At 35.3% G+C, this 23,501-nt stretch overlaps 1 protein-coding gene across 3 annotated transcripts in view; it reads left to right on the forward strand.

Moving 5' to 3' along the window:
- cbl (Cbl proto-oncogene, E3 ubiquitin protein ligase) overlaps positions 1-23,501 on the forward strand; it is a 70,515-nt gene that overhangs the window by 31,123 nt on the left and 15,891 nt on the right. For all 3 annotated transcript variants that reach the window (XM_052109737.1, XM_052109738.1, XM_052109739.1), the window contains exons 3-6: positions 3,576-3,722; positions 3,818-3,974; positions 21,719-21,840; positions 22,484-22,621. In XM_052109737.1, coding sequence (XP_051965697.1) covers positions 3,576-3,722; positions 3,818-3,974; positions 21,719-21,840; positions 22,484-22,621 — 564 coding nt within the window. The remainder of the gene's footprint in view (positions 1-3,575; positions 3,723-3,817; positions 3,975-21,718; positions 21,841-22,483; positions 22,622-23,501) is intronic.

Genomic DNA, 23,501 nt, shown 5'->3' on the forward strand with positions numbered 1-23,501 from the left:
TCTAATTAAAAAAATTATAATAATTAATAATAGTAATAATAATTATTATTATTACTAGGCTATTATTATGAAAAGGTATATACAAGACATATTTTATTAGTATAAACTATAAATGTTAGAGTAACATTTAAAAATAAATGATTCACTTACGTGTCATGTGTTATTTTTAAATTACATTTTAATTTAGGAGTAATCGGTTTTCTCGTTGTTTTTGGGTTAGAGTACTCGACTACAAAATTCTTCAAAAATGCCGATCCCTAATTTCAATTTATGTATTAATATTCAATATATCTCTGTTTTTATGAATTTGCTGTCAAATTGTTTTAAAGGGCATAATTTCAGCCTTTGTAGCCAAATAGATTCAAAATGTTTAATGAAAGAAGTATATTTAAAATCTAGTGGACAATATTGAAGGCATTTTTTTCCACACTAAATGAACACAAGGAAGCTTGACATTTATTTTATTTATGCACCAATAAAACAGCAATACTTTTATTAATAAAACAACATTTTTACTAAAACATTTTAATATATAAAAAATGGTGCACAGGGAATTCCATGAACATTTTTGAAGGATAACACAAATCCATGGTTTAATCATTGAAACTTGCAGTTCAAAAGAAGTGATTCACAGATATGAAAGTCTAATCCAAAGGTGTTTTTTTTTTTTTTGCAACTGGGAAAAAAAACCCTGAACTAAATCAGTTTTTTTATTTGAAGACCCCATTTTCAATTTCCTAAAGTCATTGTTTTTCAAAGCACACTTAACAATTGAGAGCGTTTTACAAAATCTCAATTATCAGTGGACAAAAACACTGTTCTAGATTGATCTGAGACATCGGCTGTAATTGATTAAATAATAATTCCATAATTAATAATAGTAATAATAATAATACATTTTATTATTATTATTTGGCTATATTATTATGTTAGCATAAACAATAAATGTTAGAGTAACGTTTAAAAATTGGCAATTGATTTAGTTTTGATGCACTTCTGGTTTAAGTGTGATTTGTAGTAGTGTAGACATATGGCTGTAAACTGGTCCTGAGAAACTAAATTCTAATTATTGCCTTATATATTAACAAAATTGGAATTAAAGTCAGCAGATTTTTAAATGGATGTTGTTTTCTTTGTCCACAGGAAAAAGTGCATAAATAAAAAAATACATGAATAAAAAGTTTTAGTCAGATCATATTCACAAATGTTAATTAAAAAGTAAAACGAGGGTGGAAAACGCTCAAATGCTTAAATAACCTGGCAGTACATCCCCTGACTCAATCATCATACTAATGGTGAAACCACAGTGTTTTCCATTCATTAAAGTTGTATGTACTGTAGTAATATTCTGAGATATCAGTGCTACACTGCAAAACTTGGTGGTTAAGTGGCTCAGACTATGAGCCCAGGTCAGGGGTTGTTCAAAGAGGCGGATCACTACAGAATGGAACAGAAAGGTAGGATCTAGATACACATTTTCCAAATTGAACTTGTTTTCTAACAAAGTGTTTTTAAAGCCCATTGCTTTAAAATCTTAGAAATGCTCACAAGAGAGCAAGACACATCAGCCAAAGACCTCCACCTAAGGGGCTGTTCACACACGCTAGACTGCTGTGTTCTATTGTTTATTCAGTGTCTCGTGCAGGAGTGCTGTGTTTTTAGATGCTGTGTCAAGTTAAAAAGAACATCAATCTTTAAAATGCATCTTGTGACACCTGCTTTCTTTTTAACTGTATTAGTTGTGCTGCATCCAGTCTTTTTAGTACCAGAATGGGATCGGTCTGAAGTCATCATCAGTGCTTGGTACACATCCAAATTTCGAATGCATGGTTTTAGCATTCATATGTGCATGGTTTTTATTTATTGAAAATTCTCATTTTAATTTGATGGCACTAGTGGATGTAGCCTTAAACTCATGTCATGAGACAAAGAAGTATCACAACATTACTCTTGACACACATCCTATTCCCTTTAATTTTAGGAAATTAAATGGACAAATAAAAAAAATCATCACCATATGCACATGCTGCTTCATTTTTTTATTAGGAGAAAAATCATCATGATTATTTTATACTGTAATATATCGGCTGGTCTTAGGTGGCGGTATGAACGCTTCCGTTATTGTTCTAAAGAGTGAAGCCTCTGACTCTCAGATTAGCCGAGTGCTGCTCTCACATGCGGTCTTCTATACGACAGCTTTACTGAGTTATTGAATGAGCCCGGCCACATGAGACTGGGCTTTCTGTACATCTGTGCCCTGCTTAGTTTGAATCTCGGTCTGAAAGCCTCTCCTCTCCTCTAAATCTACATAAATATACACAGCAAAGAGTGTGCCGAAGTCCACTTCCTCTGCATTGCCGTCTTGCGTGTGTCAAGCTTGCAAACATGCGCAGACTCACAAACATGTTGGGTAAAAGTGCCAGTCTTTATTAAGCTGTGCTCTCACCACACTTTATTGTGTAAACTTTTTCTCTCGTAATCAGAGTAAGGATTTACTTTTTGCAGGCAGCTGTTTTATGGGCACACTCAGACTCTCTCTTGTGCATGTCAATTCCCCAGTCTGGAACGCTTGTACAATCCCCCACTGTGCTGCCCTGTAAATCATGAATTTCTTTGCACTTCCTCCTCCTGCTATGCAGCGTGGCCCTCCCTGCTCGCCTGCCTGCCTTGGGCTAATGTGCCCAGGGTTGGTGGAATCAGAAAAATGCACCGGGCAATTAGAACGTCCACCTCAGTCCTTGATGATATCGGTTTAGCCCTCATTACCCAATAGCATTGTTTTACTTTGCTGAGTGTTGATAGTAGCTAGTGTTTTCAGCGTCTACCATTGCTGGAAAAAAAAAGCCTTCTTTTAAAAACATGGCTCAATGAAAGACTAAAAAACATTAATCAGGGCTCAACAATAAGGATTGTTCCATTACATTTGTACTTTCCCTGCTGATATTTATTTTTTTTACTAGCCCCACCACAAAAAAAAAACAAAATAACATTAAGCAACATATTGTTACACATGTCAAAGAAATATATTTTTTCATTAAAAGTTTGTTTTATGTGATGATTACAATTATGATTTTACAATAATAGCTGGATAAAATATAGTTATAATGTCTCCATGACGGCTATGAATTCTCAAATATACTTTTGTTGGAAAACGGTGGCATGTGGAGATTTGTTTGTAATTTTCAACCCCATTTTACTTACAATTTTGACAAAACCTCATCTATGTCAGCCAACTATATGACTTTACCTTGACATTTTAAACAACAGAATTCACATCAACAATGCTCTATAGATAACAGAAACAAATGTGTATGTGTGCAAGCTGTAACATGGCAGCATTGGCCTGATAGGGGAACTGACAGTTCCTTCAACTTGCCCAAAGTTTTATACAGGCCCCTGGCCATCTTTGTTGTTTAACCATGGTTGGTTAATGTTTTTATTTGTATTTTTTCATGTTATTGATTTTTCCATGTTTAATGGAATTTCCTGACTTCATCATGAAATTACAAAGGTTGTGTTTTGAATATATTAGACCTCTGATTGATAGTAAAACTTTTCTTTTTCCTCTCTTTCAGACGGAACCTGACAAAATTGTCACTGATATTCAGTCACATGCTAGCTGAGCTCAAAGCCATCTTTCCCAATGGACTGTTTCAAGGAGATAACTTCAGAATTACCAAAGCAGATGCTGCAGAGTTCTGGAGAAAATCGTTTGGGGACAAGTGAGATGTTTAATATGAAGTAAATATTAAATAAAAAGATTATCATTTATTCTGATTACATAACCTTCATTTCTGTAATTTTCCCTTAATTTCAGGACCATTGTGCCTTGGAAGGTGTTCCGGCAAGCCCTGCATGAATTCCACCCCATCAGCTCAGGCCTCGAGGCCATGGCTCTTAAATCCACCATTGACCTCACCTGCAATGACTACATCTCTGTCTTTGAGTTCGACATCTTCACCAGGCTTTTTCAGGTGCGGTATCCTATCCCCACTTCCTCAAAGCACAGACTAGCACCATTTTCTCTGCGATTGGTGGTGGGGAAGGTCTGACAATGACTATTGTTGTGTTGGACGTGTGCTGTGGTTATGGAAGCGCTGATGCTTCAGTTCTCATGGCTGTAAGCCAGCTTGAATGGAGGCCTCTTATCACCTTTTGTTGCTCAAACAGGCTTGTCTGCTCTCCTTTTGAGCATACAGTTTCCTGAAGGTAGGGGACAAGTGAAGATTTATAAATGCTTGAGCTTTTGAAGAGAGTTGTGTTTGACCTATTTTAATGGTAACTGCTACTTACCTTTTTGTTCTAATTATATGTCCTTTGAGAGCACCGATGCAGAGCAGAGATGTTTTTCTGTTCTACATAGAAGTGTGTACAGACAATTTATATCCCTGCCACATAATTAGCTGTGCTTGCTAAGACAATCATTACTATTATTATTAAACTTCGGTGTGAATTATACCTCAAATCTTGCTGCTTGTTGAGCTTTTACTTTTTCCAAGCAATCGGTTACAATTTTTTCGCTACTTTGGAAAAAAAAACAGGCAAAATATATTCCACTGAGTTGCATTGGAGGTACCTAAGCCATAACTAGAGACCCCAGAATATCATAGTGACTTGAGGGTAGGCTCTTTTGACTTTGGATAATTGGGTGCAACACTAACAGTTTTTGCGACAAAAGTGGTTTGGAAACACCAACATTTTTGTCAAGATAATGGGTATAAACGCAGAAATATAGTGTCACATGACAGAATTTACCCCAATCGTTAGCCTGTGTTAGTCATGATGACACTGTATACATCCTTGAAAGACAATTTATTGTACGCAAAGCAGTACTCGCACTGTTATGGGTTGGTCTTAATGGCATACCTGCACAGATCCGATGCTGCAAACACATCTGCGTTAATTAATTAATTTGCAATTTCCTTACATTTAATCGTAGAAAACATTCCCTGTCTTAGGTCAGTTAGGATCACTACTTTATTTTAAGAATGTGAAATCTCAGAATAATAGTAGAGAGAATTATTTATTTCAGATTTTATTTCTTTCATCACATTCCCAGTGGGTCAGAAGTTTACATACACTTTATTAGTGTTTTGTAGCATTGCCTTTTGAATTGTTTAACTTGGGTCAAACGTTTTGGGTAGTCTTCCACAAGCTTCTCGCAATAAGTTGCTGGAATTTTGACCTATTCCTCCAGACAGAACTGGTGTAACTGAGTCAGGTTTGTAGCCCTCAAAACACTTCAAGGCCATTTGAAAGGAAACAGGCAGAAGACCGCAAATTTCTGATTTTTGTTTTACGCATGTTCACTTTGACGATAACAAAACAACACGAAAAGTGGATGGAAACTAGGTTTGTGTCTGCTGCCTGGAATTTTCAGCCGTCGGTTTCAGAATTATTTTCCAACTCGTTCATAAAATCCTTCATAAAAGTGTTCTAAGCCGTTAACCAAACCACCCAGGTAAATCATAAAATTACAAACTTTGATTTGAGGCAAATAAGTATTTTAAAATCAAACAAAATACTTTAGTTCCAGACTGTGTATTTCACAACATCAATAAAATGAAGGACAATTCCATGAAGCTTTGTGAAAGATGTAATGGAATTAAAACAATGGAAATATAGAAAACTATTGATTTAGAGTTGCTAATTAAAAGTATGGAATCTACTGTATTTTTAAGTTTTATTGCAAAATATTTATAGTATATATATATATATAACAGACAGACATAGTTTGAGAGTTTTGGGAGACCGACCCGATCCCGTAATTCGCAGTGTCATGGGAGTGAGTGGTCGCTGCACAGATATTTTGGTGGTTTGTGTGCAGTGATTCTCTTTTACATGAAATTGTGAATAAGCTAAAGCCCACTGGTTCCTTTTTTTGTGTTATTCCCCCACATCTTTTTAAACAAGTTTTTGATGCGATTCAAACCAATCTATTAATTTTTTTAAATAAGTGCCTTGAATCTGAAATTGTAGCCGATTATTTGAAGCATGCCTCTTAAACCCCTTCTTAAAAAGCCAAATTTAGATCCTACAGTTTTATCTAATTTTAGACTGTTTCTAGTCTCCATTTCAGAAATTGTAAAGATAAGTTCTTCATCAGCTACATGGTTTCTTTGAAGAAAATTAAATCTTTTATGTTTTTCAGTCAGCTTTTAGAAAATACCACTCTACTGAAACAGCATTAGTAAAAGTTTTAAATTATGTATTTTTAACTACTGATTCCAGTAATTCTTTAGTGCTGCCTTTTGATAAAGTTGACCATGTTGTCTTGATCTCCCAGCAATGTGTAGATGTTTAAGGAAAGGCTCTAAAGTGGTTTCAAACCTATTTTATTAATAGGAGCTTCTTAGTTAATATCAGTGAATTTTCCTCTGGTTCGGCTCCAATTATCTGTGGTGTTCCCCAAGGCTCTATTATTGCTCCCATTTTATTTTATCTCTATATGCTTCCTTTAGTTTCTATTTTTACCCCTCTGGGGTCTGAGGGTGTTTTGGGCTCTGGAGAAGTTTTGACATGCCTTGACATTTGTGCTTTTTTCAGTTGCTTAAAACATATTAATGGCTAAAGTCTGATAACACTGTATTCAACACAAACTGCTCTACAATAATATGTGAGCAACATGTATGTACAGGTTTGTATTTTTGAGAAAATAAAGTTTGTGTGGTTTTTGAAAAAACACAATTCTAAGTCATTGAAATAAGGCCATATAACACATACTAAACATTTGTTCACAAGCCTTTTGAAAACTGGATCTTGTAGTGTAGAGATTTTGCTACAAAATGATGTGAAAACCATCCTGATCACTCATTCATACAAAACAATATAGTAATTTAACTTTTGTAAGACACTTAGTGTTAGAAAGGTCATATACAAGGAGGCTTGAACGATCATGAATATGGATTGTGATTCACACCTGAGGAGACAAAAGACCCCTCCCCTGGGCCTATCAATGAGGAATGTGACAAAGAGAATGAATGTGAGGAGACTTATTGATCAAAATGAAGACTTTACTTAATTTTAGACCTACACTACCATTTAAAAGAAGTCTTTTCTGCTCACCAAAAATGCTCATATTTATATCATACAGCATACCATTTAAATACCTGCTTTAGCTGAAACAACGTTTAAATTTAACTAAAACTTGCCTATTAGGACATATTTCAAATGTCAATACTCTGAATCCTGGCTTGCAAGTCTGGAAACAGTCCCACTAGTAAAATATGTACATGTTTATATAAAATAGCATGTCAACTAATGAAAACTAAATGACTTACTCGTCCGAAATTGTATCCTCATCTGGATCAAGTCTCTCTTCAAAATGCAAACGTTCGTTTTTGTCCCGCTCTTCTTCTGAGGAAAATGTTAATTCTTCCTTACTATCCAGGAGTTTCCTCGCCTGTGTATTGTTATAAACGCACAGAAAAGCTAATGAATTGTGTTTTACTTCAAACCTCGCTGCCGGGGGCGTTTACCATTTGCCTTGATCGCTTCAGCACATTAGCGTATGAATAGTGCGCTCTGCTGGTGGGTGTGATCACATTAGCTATAATTAGATGGGCCAGGAAAACTGTACATCGCTTTGTTTCATACAGATTACATAGCAGGAGAATATTTGTTTTAAATTTGAATTGTTTTATTTAAGTTGAAATTTTAAGCTTTCTTTAGACATATGTTTCATGTTTGTGTGATACGTATTCGTGGAGTTTCAGTTCATTTTTGTGACGTGTTTCTGAAATATGCTCGCAAACCCAGAGACTGCTTACAGCTCACCCTTTTTATTTTCTTTATTTTACAAAAGCACAAGGTTTTGTTGTTATTGTGAGTGTACACAAATAAAAGTAGACCCTTTATAGTCTCTAATGATGTCTTACACTTATCTGTATACCCAAAAATGACGGAGTATTTTAAGTTGTTTCCACTGTAATGACGAAAATATCCAGCAGGACGCTCTGGCGCCGACCCCAGAGGGTTAAGAAATACAATATCTCTTTTCACTGCTATGCAGATGACACCCGAATCTATCTGCCTTTGAAACATAAGAAGTGTATTGACTCACTACTGGCCTGCCTCTCTGACTTAAAGGCTTGGATGTCCTTAAATTTTTTAAACAAATGAAAGCAAGACTGAGATCATTGTTTTTGGGCCCAGTGTAGCCCTTAGAACCTCTGATCTTAATTTCGACTCTGTGTCTTTTTTTAGCAAATTGTATAGCAAACTATGGTTTTGGCTAGTCGTTTAGGACATCTACTTTGTGCATGACACAAGTCATTTTTCCAACAATTGTTTACGGACCGATTGTTTCACTTTTGATTGACAATATCACAATTCCAGTGGGTCAGAAATTTACATACAGTAAGTTAACTGTGCCTTTTAATCAGCTTGGAAAATTTTAGAAAATTATGTCAAGCCTTTAGACAATTAGCCAATTAGCTTCTGATAAGAGGTGTACTGAATTGGAGGTGTATCTGTGGATTTATTTTAAGGCCTACCTTCAAACTCCGTACCTCTTGGCTGGTTTCTTTTGATTTTTCCATTATGTCAAGCAAAGACTTCAGAAATAAATTGTGGACCTCAAAGTCTGGTTCATCCTTGGGAGCAATTTCCAAATGCCTGAAGGTACCACACTCATCTGTACAAACAATAATACAATGTATACAGTGCATCCGGAAAGTATTCACAGTGCTTCACTTTTTCCACATTTTGTTATATAACAGCCTTATTCCAAAATTGATTAAATTCATTATTTTCCTCAGTTCTACAAACAATACCCCATAATGGCAACGTGAAAGAACGTTTGTTTGAAATCTTTGCAAATTTATTAAAAATAAAAAACTTTGCTAAATTTCCTTTGATAAATACTTTAAGTATCTTTTTCCGCCAATTACAGCCTCAAGTCCTTTTTTTGTATGATGCTACAAGTTTGGCAGACCTATTTTTGGGCAGTTTCACCCATTCTTCTTTGCAGAACCTCTCAAGCTCCATCAGGTTGGATGGGGAGCGTCAGTGCACAGCCATTTTCAGATCTCTCCAGAGATGTTCAATCGGGTTCAAGTCTGGGCTCTGGCTGGGCCACTCAAGGACATTCACAGAGTTGTCCCATAGCCACTCCTTTGTTATCTTGGCTGTGTGCTTAGGGTCATTGTCCTGTTGGAAGATGAACGTTCACCCCAGCCTGAGGTACAGAGCGCTCTGGAGCAGGTTTTCATCAAGGATGTCTCTATACATTGCTGTATTCATCTTTCCCTCGATCCTGACTCGTCTCCCAGTTCCTGCCGCTGAAAAAAATCCCCACAGCATGATGCTGCCACCATGCTTCACTGTAGCGATGGTATTGGCCATGTGATGAGTGGTTCCTGGTTTCCTCCAGACATGACGCTTGCCATTCAGGCCAACGTTTGGCCGGGGGGCCAGCTCTAGGAAGAGTCCTGGTGGTTCCAAACTTCCATTTACAGATGATGGAGGCCACTGTGCTCATTGGGACCTTCAATGCTGCAGAAATTTTTCTGTACCATTGCCCAGATCTGTGCCTCGATACAATCCGGCCTCAGAGGTCTAAAGACAATTCCTCTGAATTCATGGCTTGGTTTGTGCTCTGACATGCTCTGTTAACTGTGGGACCTTATATAGACAGGAGTCTGCCTTTCCAAATCATGTCCAATCAACTGAATTTACCACAGGTGTTCTCCAATCAAGAAACATCTCAAGGATGATCAGTAGAAACAGGATGCACCTGAGCTCCATTTTGAGTGTCAATGCAAAGGCTGTGAATACTTTTGTACATGTATAAGGCTGTAACATAACAAAATGTGGAAAAAGTGAAGCACTGTGAATACTTTCCAGATGCACTTTAAACACCATGGGACCATGTAGCCATCATACCATTCAGGAAGTAGACTCATTCTGTCTCCTAGAGATGAACGTAGTTTGGTCCAGCACATTACATTAACATTTACGCATTTGGCAGACGCTTTTATCCAAAGTTATACAAAAATAAATTTTCTAGCAATCGATAACCTACCAACTGTTAGACTTGAGTCTTTAACTGAATATGTTCCATTGGAACCATAAGAAAACCATGTATATCCACGTTTACTAACGAAAATCCATGTCCAATTCCAATTCAAATATTGAAAAGTTCACTAACAGATGTGTAATGAAAATTCTAATTATGGTGCCAAAGGTGACTGTTATTTTCAATTCATTTTGTAAGATTGTTTATGAGAAAGCGTTTTTCCATGCTCTCACACATTTATTTGGACATACGTGCTTTTCATCAGACAGCGACGATATACTGTATATCCATATATTTATATATATATATATATATCACACACACACAATCTACCTGATTTTTTTAAACACTTTCTTTATTATAATTGTTTTTTTTGTTGTTGTTTTTTTTTTTCACATTTTAAAATAATAGTAAAGTCATCAAAAAAATTATTTAAATGGAACTATGGGAATTATGTTGTGACTAAACAAAATCCAAAATAAACCAAAATTGTGTTATATTTTAGCATCTTCAAAGTAGTCACACTTTGCCTAGGATTTGCAGACATTTTCTCAACCAACTTCTTGAAGGATCACCCTGGGATTTTTTTTAAACAGTATTAAAGGAGTTCCCATCTATATTGGGCACTTATTGCCTGCTTTTCTCTATTATTTGGTCCACGTCATCAATTTCAAAATAAATTTGCGAGATTATACAAGATTTTGTTTTGTAATTAAATAAATTAATATGGTGGCACAATTATATTTTTGTCTGCAAAACAAATTTCAAACATTTAAGCATACGCCTTCAAATCATACATATTTGAACATATTTACATATCATATATATACATTGGTGTAACACTTTTGCCTTCAAAACAGCACCAATTCTCCTACTTGCACATGGACACAATTTTTCTTGGTTGTTTGCAGATAGGATGTTCCAAGTGTCTTGCTTCTGTCTCATCGTGTAATCCCAGACTGAACTCGATCTTCAGTGGGGGGCTCTGTGAGGGCCATGACATCTGTTACAGGGCTCCCTGTTCTTCTATTCACAAAAGGAATATTTTAGTATAAAATGTATATTTCCTGTTGACACACTGAAGTAGCAGATATAAATATATATATATATATATATATATATATATATAACCATCTTACATTTTTTGGTGAAATATCTTATGTACCGAAGACTTTTTCACAGTTGTGTGTGTGTGTTTATATTTATGAAGTTGAAATAATGCAGACTTGTGCTTAAACAGGAGCATTTTAACATTGATTAACAACCTCTGAACTCTCAGTAGGTCTGTCTTTTAAAGGTTTTTTAGTTACTGCTATAAATCAATTTTTCCTTTATGGGGAAAAATGAATGGGATTTTTACTTCAGGAACCACTGTTTTGCTCTAAAGAAACCATCTAGTAGTAACTTGGAACACCCTAGCAACAGCATAACTAAGAACCACGTTGAGAACCTTAGCAACCGCACAGCAATGCCCTGGCAACCACCCCGAATCTTCAGAAAATGAAAAAATCTAGTTATAAACTTGTATGTGCAGTCAATAACATTATTTGCTTTATTTTTTTCCCCATGTGTGTTGATTTTCCTTGGAAAAAAGTTTAGTGAGTATTGTTAATATAAGATAGATCTATATATAATACAGCAGCTGGTGAATGCAACATCTTTTTCTTATGGGAGCTTGGCAGTGCAGTGCTGTCTGTGTAATGAGCTCATTATTCTGAGTGCTCTTGTACAGACATCACAGAGTTCCACAGCTTTCTCTTCTTTCTCTCTCTCTCTCTCTTCTCAACAAGCCATAATCATGTCTGTCCTTTAATTAGCCTCCCTTTCCCTCCCTAACTTCACATCACAGCAAATTTAGGATTTTTTTTTTATTTTTTATGACTGGTCTAACCATAATCAAATGTGGGCTTTTTGATATATAGTGATAATCAAGCTAGAATTGACAGTAAACCGTGATTTGAAGAGGTAGTTAATTCCAAAATGAAAATGTCATGATTTACTCATCCTAATGTTATTCCAAACCCTTATGACTTTCGATTTTACCATGGACACAGTGAAGAGTGACTGAGACTAACATTTCAAAACAGCAGTTTACATTTCAAGGTCAAGGAAATCCACTGTAAACTTTTTTTTTTTTTTTTTTTTTTTAAGTTCAATAAATACATGATGTTTCCAAAGTCAATGATTAATCGTGTTATATAATCGTGATCTCAATATTGACCAAAATATTCATGATTATGATTTTTGCCATAATTGACCAGCCCCAAGTATACCTCTCTTCATTTATCCACCCAGCAGCCAGAAATAAACTGGCTGTTTACAGAGAGTCCTCAAAGCTCTTTGACGAAGATCACCGCAGCAAGGTCGTGCTTCTCATCAGCATTTGAATGAACCAATCCTCTCTGGAGAGCCAGTCATGCCGTTTTTATTCCATCTGCGTGTCTTTTAATTGTACAACCCTTTGACTCGAAACCTTTGTGAGATTGTTCTTAATGGTTCCCTTAGTATGAAGACCGAATGAATACCGGTTTTGTTTTATGTGTTTGCTCGGAGTACATAGGGATGATTATGTAACATAGGTTAGGGTGGTAATAACTAAAGATCTTTATTAATGATAACGAGTAATATGAGAGGGGAAAGTTTGTCAGAGCCTATGTGGTTGGTGACCCTTATTTGCTCTGCAACTATTTGTTTGACGTAAATCTCGGGGAACCTTTCAGCTGATACACAGCAAAGCAGAACTCATTTTCTAAATGTGTGAATGCAACTTGCTCTGAGATGCCTACCATCTGAGAAACCTAAAGCAGTGATGCAGTGCGCTTGACATGGTCTATCTCGGTTCAATTAGCACTTGTTGATTCTGAGTAAATAGCTGTTAAACTGGTCTTAAAGGGATAGTTCACCCCCAAAAATATTTTCTGTCATAATTTACTCAACTACATGTCATTTTAAACCTGTATTAACACTGAAGAAGTCTTGTACAATATCCTTGATCACACTCTTCCATTTAATGAAAGTGAATAATGACTGGTACTGTATAATAAATGTTGTCCGTACAACAAGTCCTATATTCCATGTCTTCTGAAATCAAACGATTAGAGCTGTTCATTTAACATGTTAATTCATTGCAATTCATTAACACAATTAATCATGTCCCCAGACCGTAATATGGAATATTCCTACCATCGGAGCAGTTCAAGCTTGAATTACCACCTGTTTACAGCAGGGGGCAGTAAACAAAAACCCAGCTCTATTGACCTGTTTCAGTGACGTGATCAGAGTTCCCACGCATCCTGGAAAACCTGTAATTTTACAGTGCACTTTTCCAGTCATGGAAAAGTCATAGAAAATTCTAAAAATACCAGGAATTTCCTGGAAAATAATTATTTGTCCTGGAAAATATTTTAGAATAATAAAATGGTTTGATGGTGTTGCTAGCAAAGTTTTCGTTACATGTACAAAAACATGATAAGGATCAGGACTCAGAATAGGAATCAGATACACACATTCAGACCTTTTTCACAGACTGCGATGACGTGTTAATCTAGTAGGGGCTGGGTGGTTTTTCTGAATAATTCGAATTGAATTTTGCATAAAAACATTGCAAACACTATAGTTACGTTGTAAATCCAGCAAAGGTTTAATAAAAAAGCGAAAAATAATTCATAGCACTTGTCGTAATGTCGCTTCTGCTCAGCTGCAAAGCGTGTGACAGGTTAACACAGAGACTGATATAAAACTTAGCGGTAATATTCACAGTCCGATTGAACACCGTGTGATTATAGCTCAAATTCGTCCATCATGCATGTATACACCGGCTTAAGGACATAACTAGCCACGCCATGCACATTTTGATGAACTTCTTTTTACCCATAAAAAGCTTTAGTTACGTGACCGTAATGGGCACTTCATTTCAAATCATGGAGAGGCTAGAGAGCGTGTTCTAAATAACTTTCTAGACAGATTTGGTTTCGATCAAATGAATATCTAGACTGGCTAAGAAGTATTTAGCAGTTTTCTTATTTTATTCTATTATTTCGGAGTGAACATGTGGATGTATTAGATTTTCATTTATTTTAAATTAACACTGTTTACAACTTCCCCCTGGTGTGCATTTGTAATTTTTTCTTGCACACCTTTATTTCCTATAATGAAATGAACTTGGGTTTCTCTAACCAGGTTGCCTCGCATGCTAATAAAGAGCATAACATTTTAATCATGTTGGAGTACATTTAAAATTTGAAAAAAATGTAATTGAAAAATATCGAGTAAATCAGGAATCATCCATGAGTTTGATAAAAATCTAGATTACATTTTTTTTACCATATTGCCCAGCCCTAAAATCTAGCAAACTTTTTTAAAATATTGAGTGCAAGTATATAACATTATGCTTTGTGTTATATTTCCCTGGAATTAGTTTTACCACAGCTGCGAGGGGGTTTCGAATACAGCTGCTGAGTGAGTGCCAGTAAATTTGGCATATTCTTCCATCTGTTTTAATCCACCGCTTTCTATTTTTTTTCCTTCTGGAAAGTTATTTAAATGTAATAATGGATTTTTTCTTTTGCTCTTGGAGCAAATGGGTAAGTGGAAAATAATATTTGCTTTAGTCTCCCATTCACCACTGTCGAGTTTACCCTGCAAACGTTTGCTTCCACGTTCCAAAACCAACATCGATGGTTAAGGGTGCTTACACCCTCATGATTGATTACAGCTGCGGCCAATCGTGTGCTTGGCAATCATGGTCCAACCAAGGCACATCACTTGATTGGTTACAGCTACAGCCAATCACGTGCTTGGCTACAGCAGTATGTGCACAGTGAGAATTGCCACTTGTGAAACTTCTCATTCATAAACAAACTGAATGACCTGGAACGACAGACTGAATGAGCGTGGCATGTTGTTAGTTTATTCTGCATCGGCATGCGAGTCTACCTTGTTCATCACGGAAGAGCTATTAATGTGTGAAGCAAATCTGCCGGCCATCTTTGGAATGCTCTTGGGAGGCTATTTCCAGTCATGCCAGTTTCATCCTATCATCTTAAATGTGAAAAGACCGAAATCTCCTAAAATGTGGGTCAAGATTACAATCAAAGGACATATGTCAAATCAGGAGTAAAATCTGATACCTTATGCACTGGTATCATACATTTTCTCAGCTTGTATAGCTAATGCACTTGCACATTGTCAAGTCGATAGATAGGTGATGTCTGTATCTAAAAGTTGATTGTCTCTTTTACTTGTAAGGCGTAACTTACTCTCTACATCCGTTGACTGCAGTTAGGCGTTCCAGTTTCACCCATTCGTTTTAATAGAAGTGACCCATCTCCGCTAAATACTCTGTTAAAAGTGACAGATGTTTATACACATTGAGGGCCTTCACATATATTGAATATATTGAAGTCTATGAAGTGACGTGTCAGACAACTCAGCTCCAACTTCACACCAGTGTTTTTCACACAGGTTTTTGCCTCACAAATTATGTCTTTGAGACTGCAAAGCTACAATAAATATTTTAAAACTGTCCAAATTTATGAATCTCATAATTTATTTTTATTAATTATTATCTTATCGTTTCAGAGTATCAGAGACCCCAGTTATTAAACTAATAATATAAAAATAAATGCTAAGTCCTCACTATCTCCATATATGTGGGCTGGGAAACCAGTTTTCTTTTAGCACCCTTTGGGGGGGGTAAGGGCTGAAATGATTAGTCGACGTTATCGACAATGTCAACAATGAATTGTCAACACAAATTTTCATTGTCGAATAGTCGTTTGAGATCACATTAAACTCCAATGCCATTTCAGAGCAGCACTGCAGTTCACGACTGACTGAGGAGAGGAAGAATTACACAGATCACAGTCCAGGTGCACTCTAAACTTTCAGCTTCAGGTGATGTAGATCGCAAAATAAGAGGGAATTGTACAAAAATACCAAATAAGTAAACACAGAAGCACTCTCACTGTGGAATAAGCTACATTTCCGCTTAAACAAAACGTACGTGTTGAGCATCTTTAAAGGGATCACCCTGGTGTTACATCTTAAATGCAGTTATATTTAATGCATTATAGCATAAGTTCAGATAATAAGGGAGCAGGTCATGTAAATAACTACAAACTCCAAAATTGGCATTTCTCTGTGTGGTCAGTGCCTCTTCTATGAGTTGCGCAAAGTGTCCCGATCTAACGGGGAGAGATTGAAATTGCGCACGCTTGCTGCAGCTAGATTATAACGTGATGGCTCATGACTTATTGAATCTTAATATATGTGTTACTGTGCATTTCTTATCGTGAAGAAAATTGACAGTATGCAGTTTTATTAAGAACAACTTTACCAGTTATACTGCAGAAGAAAAAAATCAGAGAATTGTTACAAATACAATTATTTTTACATCTCTAAAAATTCTTAAAAAAAAAAAAAAAAAAAAAGATGCATTCACCTGAGCAGCATCAGCATATAAGATAGTAAGACTTGGTTTTAGAGAATAGATCTTGAATATTTTGTCTTTACTGCTCTCCCAAAGTATAACCAAGTAAAAAAAAAATACACTTATATACAAAATACAATTATGTTTAAGATACATTCTGTTAAAGCAGGTCTAAATATATATATATATATATATATATATATATATATATATATATATATCAGGGCTCGACATTAAGGCTTGTCCGCTTGTCCGGGACAAGTGGATTTTTGTAGGACAAGTAGAAGAGAAAATTAGTTGTCCGACCGGACAAGTTAAATTTCAAACAAAATAAAATGCCATGTTACTTCACGTTATGTGCCACTCATTACGCCTATTTTACAGATTTAATTTAATCGATTTGAAACTAACACATTTTTTAATAAACACAAGATTCTGACGCATATCCAAGGGTTTGTGCGGAGTGTGGAGCGCGCACTGCATGGAACAGAGGCGCGGGCGCGAACACTTGGGTTTTCCTATCAACAGTGGAAACAACTTAAATACTCTATCATTTCTGGTCATACTGAAAATAATAATACATAATTTGCAACTACTTTTATTTGTGTAAACTCACAATAACAAGAAAACGTGCTTTTGCAAAATAAAATAAAACAATCAGGCGGGCTTTCATGGTCTCCGTGAACTGAAACTGAACTGAAACAAAATATAGTCTATGTAACGTTAGGCTAAAGCTTGAAATGTCCACTTTTAAAGAACCAATTCGAATCTAAAGAAAATAGCCTAACGTTACCGTCTGATTATGCAATCCATATGAATTTCTCTCTAAAGGCGCATCCGCTTTACATCGGAGATGGAGGTATATTTCCAGCAAACACCGATTTAGAAAACATTAAAATGCCTCGTTATTTTTTCAGGTTATAAACAGAAAAGCTCCAAAAACAAGAAGTCACCTTAAACCAACAACATAGGAATTAAAACGGGAACGAAATTTTTTAACCAAATGGAAAGATGAATTCGACTGTGTTATTTATGAAGACGGAGTAATATTCTGTGGCGGCTGTCGGGCGCAACCCAACCTGGCTGACAAGTGACGTTAGCTAGCTAACTTAGCGTCGGCAGCTGTGTAGCTACTGTAAGCAAGCATTAAAAGCATTAAAGCATTAGTTCACCTCAAAATGAAAATTCCATCTAATTTTCTCCTCCAACTTCAAAATCGTCCGACATCTTTGTTTTATTTTATAATTATTAATAAAAAAATTATATTTCGTGACGTTTCCAACGTCGCAGACCAGCACAAGACCAACAATTGTGGTTATAAAAAGAATAAATATTTTTTTTTTTAGAAAATGAACGATCGTTTCAGCTAGATAAAGACCCAATTCCTCAGCTGCGTGCACAGCCCTTTGAAGCACTTCAAAGCCCTTTTAAACTGCATCGATTTGGACTTCAACGTGTTGTTAAACTTAATCATATTTATTTAGGCATATCGTATCAGTTAATTGCCTAGGCATTGTTTCTAATTTAAAATAATCTATTATTTAGATTTCATTTCAACTTTATTTCAATTGCTGAGCAATGGTTGCGCTTGAAGTCCACTGTGTGGAGAAAAATCCTGAAATGTTTTCCTCAAAAAACTTAATTTCTTTTCCACTGAAGAAAGAAAGACATGAACATCTTGGATGGCATTGGGGTGAGTAAATTATCATAAAATTTTCATTTTGAGGTGAACTAATCCTTTAACAGCATTTGTATTGGTTGTACAATGTACATAGTTAAATATTACTATTAGCCATTTGCCTACTTTAGCAAGTCACAGTATTTCCAAGCCCTGATAATGTACGAACTGTAACTGAGATGACGCAGTAAATAATTCCTCTTTCAAGTAACTGCACGGTCTGTATGTTACCAAAGGACCTTGGGACGAAGCTGCAAAACAGTACATAACAGAAATTGTATAAATGTTTTAAATGCTTTCAATGGTTTGTTCTAATTCTGCATTAGCAAAACACAAAAAAAATAAATGAAATTATAAATCTTTACCCGGGCAAGTGACTTTTGTGCAAGGACAAGTGAAACATAAATGTACTTGTCCGAAGGACAAGTGCCTCAAAAAGTTAATGTCAAGCCCTGTATATATATATATATATATATATATATATATATATATATATATTTTTTTTTTTTTAAGGATTATTTTTGACATTTTTAAATGGAAACCAGACAAAAACACTTGATAACAATAGGATTTTTTGCAGTGCATTTTTTACTGAAATAAGCTCAATAAAAATGCTTTTTTTTCCCCTTTTAATGCAGTGAATGTCATTTAGATTCATTTATTTTCGACTATTCAGGCAATTATTGCAATGATTAATCATTAGTTCTTAACCGAGCTTGCCAACAATAAAGGACATTTTATTATCTTTCTCATAATTGTTAGATTAGTTGTCGCCCTAGTTAAAGCACTCACAGTCAAAAAAGGAACAAGCCAAACTCCGAAGTGTTTGCAAGCTAGTCAGACAATGAGGAAGTGCCAGAAAATCATCTTTCCTTAGGATAGTGCCATGAACACATGGGTGGGTTTTTATGCTATTTAAGTCCTTATCTTCTCATTATGTATAGCCTCTAGGCTTCTCAACACTTTAAATGTGGTTCTGAGAAATAATACTGTCACTTTGAACTATTAAAAAAAAAAATGTCAACTGCACAGTTGATGGAATATGTATTGGCTCATTGTCTCTGTCATTGTCTGAAATACAGTAACTTTGATTGCAACACTCATGTGGTGTTGGATGAGGCTTTAGTATCGAAAGTAAGGTTGCCTGGTCCTTTATATTTGGCAGTATGTCGCTACACTTGATGATCTCCGTTATGAGCTGCGCCTTCTAATCAAAGAGTTAACATTTATTTAAAAGCGATTCCCCATCTTGGTTTCTTCCTCATCTACTTCAATATCTAAGAAGCTCATCTCACCAAACATTGATTTTATTTTTTCGTGCGTCTGTGCTGTTTTTTTTATTTTTTATTGATTTATCAATGCTAACATTTGCTAGACTGACGTCCTTTGACTCCGCGTGTCCCGCAGGAGCACCATGTTTTTTAGATGCCTTTTCAGGTTAAAAAACACATCTCAAGACACATGTATTCTTTTATATTTGTTGCACTGTATCTAGCTGTTTTAAATCTGAGGACATATTCAGTCTGAACGACCCCTTAGGCTATGTTTTATGATTTTCTTTCTCAAATCAGACATAACCAACCAATCTGCATGAGTTGCTTTGGTAATGACGTAGGCGTAACCATGTGACGATGCTTTCAAAACAGATGTGGGAAAAATGGAGGTGCATCATCTTGGTCCCCAAATAAGCACTCTGTCCAGTTGTGGTGCAGAACTTCTCAGTCGCACAAGAAAAACTCAGCGACTGGTCAATAGTGTGTTCCGTGCTGCAGTCACTGATTTTTGACGTCATCGCTGTGTGTCGCGTTAAGAGAGACTCAAAAGACCATTTTAAATTTTCAATCGCATTTGAAACCACCTCCCAATGTGGTTTGAATCAGATTCTGAAAAATCTGATTTCATGTGGTTTTTTGCTGTCTAGACTATCAAAAACTCATCTGGATACAATCTGGATATGCAAAAAATCGGCTTTTTAGTGGAAGTCTGAACAAGGCCTTATAGAGCTTTTGGTGATGTTTTTGAGTAGTGTTGACACGGTACCAAAATTTCAGAAGTCTTTACCGATACCACAAATATGATAATATTATAATGTTTTGAACATTTGTTTTTTAGTTATTTTTAATTATTGTTTTTATATATATATATATATATAGATAGATAGATAGATAAGATAGATAGATAGATAAGTGTCATAGATAGATAGATAGATAGATAGATAGAGATATATATATATATATATATATATATATATATATATAGATATAATAATAATAATTATTATTATTATAATAATTTCTTTTCTTTTTAGAACTTTCCAAAAAAAAAATGTTTAATTTCATCATCAAAATGGTGTCTAATCAATAAATTCTTAAAACTTTAACAAGTGAAAATAGAACTTAACATGTCATTGCATTTGTTTTGACAAACTTTTATTCAACAGCTGTCTTGCTTGTGATATTTTGATTTATTATTATTATTATTATTACAGTAAATATATAATTTTACTATACAGTGATGATATATTTTTCTTAAATTTCAGGCATCTAGATTTTATTTTGAATAGTGTTTTTATTATGACGTGTTTTTTGCCGGAAGCTTCAATTTCCTGTATAAACAATTAGTCTGATCATTTAAGAGCTTTTAAGTAACGTCTGAAATCTTATTGGTTTACACTGGCCTTTGAGTCTGACAAATGAAATGTTCATTTTTGAGTGTTTGTGTTTTAGATTACTGGTGTTTGTGTATGTGGTCATTTTGAAATGTTTTAAATTGTATTACTGTGAAGCACTTAATTTTCTGTTGTTTTAAATGCTATATAAATAAAGCTGAAATTAAAGAGCAAATGCTGTGATTTTAATTATATAAATATATATTTTACATGTGCGCTTGGTTCACAGTGGATTAGTACTCGTTCTATCATCTGATACAATGTGAAAGTCTGTGGAGTTTCCTGTGTTTGAGCGGTCGGATTCATTTAAAGTATGCAGCTCTTCCACAGTAAGATTGGAGCCTTTAGTGGTTTATTAAATCACACTAGGACATGTAATGATTTTAATTTAATCAATTGTCCATTTCAGTGTACAAGGAGTAACAGAGCACGTGTTCAAAATGTGCCTGTGAGCATTTTAAAGCAGTCGTGTGTCATATTGAACACTGGTTCTGGATTAAGTCGGTGCTTGGTACTGCCAGTACCGGCAAAAACACTGGTATCATCGTTACATATTTTTGTTTTAGTATCAACTTGGTACTGAAGTTCCGGTACATTTGACAACACTAATTTCGAGTAATGTTTATTTTAGAAAGTGCTAAACAATTACAATTGAATTGTATTATTTATAATTTTATATAATATTTAATTGAGTTCATTTGGCGAGCTGGTGTCACTGATTGTAACTCGCCACTCTATCCCCAAGGCTCTCTCTTTCTGTCACCATGTTCTCATTATCTCCTAAATGGGTATTAGAGGTCAGTTTATAAGGGACTATGAGTATTGTAGCTGTCAGATTTCATCTGTATTGTAATTCAGGTCTTGTCTTGCCAATAAATTCACAATGCAGATTGTGTTTAAAATAAGCTCTCTTTTGTAATGTAGCCATGGTCGTCATTGCTGAGAAACTGGAACAGCCTGGCAGTGACTCATCCAGGGTACATGGCCTTTCTCACCTATGATGAAGTCAAAGCTCGTCTCCAAAAATTCATCCACAAGCCTGGCAGGTAATACACACAATGCACCCCTCATCCATGCACACAGCTGCTGTTAAAGGAATGGTTAAATTGACCAGTCAGTCGTCATGTACTACTCACACTCATGTTGTTTTGAACTTGACAGCGTCTGTCCCTTTCAACTTTATTATGTGGAATATAATGGATCTTATTTACAAGTTCACAAGGAAGTCATGCAGGTTTGGAAAGACATGCGCGAGTAAAGGATGACAGATATTTCATTTTGGGTGAATTGTCCGTTTGATCTTCGCACTTGAGGATCTCTAAATTTTAAGACCAACTGTATGATCACAAGCTGTTTGCTTCCATTCAGACTTGTGTTTATGGCATCAGCCATGTCACACATCATTATCTGAGACTCTTACGCAAACAGTGACAGGAGGGACATTGGGCAATTCACTGCTAGTCCCTTGAGCCCACCCTCCCAGTGTCCCGCAGGACAGTGTGGTACCTCCCATCAATAGATGTATTGTAAAAGACCCATGATGTCACAAGCACTCTAATTGCAAAGAAAAGTTATCATATAATTACACCCCAAATCATTGAGACACTTTCTCAGTGGTGACTTGACTTAAATTTTCAAATGTAAATGTCTTAAGTATGTTTTGATATTAAGCTGTGCTCTTGGTTACAGCTATATCTTCAGACTGAGCTGTACGCGGCTCGGCCAGTGGGCTATTGGTTACGTCACGGCTGATGGGAACATCTTGCAGACCATTCCTCACAACAAACCCCTCTTCCAAGCTCTCATCGATGGCTTCAGGGAAGGATTGTAAGTCAAAACAGTGGCTCATTCTAAAGCCACCCAAAGAACATAAATTCAAACATTACATTTGTATATAATATTACTAGCAAATCAGTTGTCATGTTAGTTTATTTCAATTTCCATAGGGAAAGGAATGTGCTAGGATTTAGTGAATTCTGTAAAGGTGATTTTTATTGTTAGGCCTTTGTATAATGAAGTCTTAAATGGCTTTTTATATCAGGTTCGGTTTAAAAATAAAGAATGGATAGATGACACAATTTACATTAAATTTAATATTTTTTTTTTTTTTTTTAGCTTAAAATCGATATTAATATGTAAGGGCCTGTTTATGTTTTTAGGTGTTGTGACTGATCACCATTTCTTTACAGTTTCCCCCATTTTATCACCTTTTTCCCTTAACTCGCTCATTTTAAAAATCCTGCGGTGTGACAAATTAATTTTTAAAAGTACATTACTCCATGATGTCTTTCAATTACTTAAGATGAGGTCATACACATTTATTTCCATTAATGTAATTTATGTGTGTATAGGTGACCAAATATTTGTTCCATTTAAGTTTAATTTTTCATTAAAAAAAATAAAATAATAAAGTATAAAAAAAAAAAAAGTCATACAAGTTGCATGTAGAATAATGACAAATAGGGCTGTGTATTGATACAGATTTTTTCTTTTCCGATTCACAAAGCTCTCGATTAAACTGCAAATTCGATATAATATCGATTCATATGGGTATATTTCAGTTATAATATACACTTTGCTTACATATGAAAGACATTCTGTCCTAGATAATACTGATAATTATACTGGGGACCTTTTTAAAATGTACATTTTGAAATATTAGTTTTACTTATGTTTTGTTAGATTTTTGTAATTTTGCTCAAATTGT

Source organism: Xyrauchen texanus, chromosome 38 (genome assembly GCF_025860055.1).
Source record: "Xyrauchen texanus isolate HMW12.3.18 chromosome 38, RBS_HiC_50CHRs, whole genome shotgun sequence".
NCBI lineage: Eukaryota > Metazoa > Chordata > Actinopteri > Cypriniformes > Catostomidae > Xyrauchen > Xyrauchen texanus.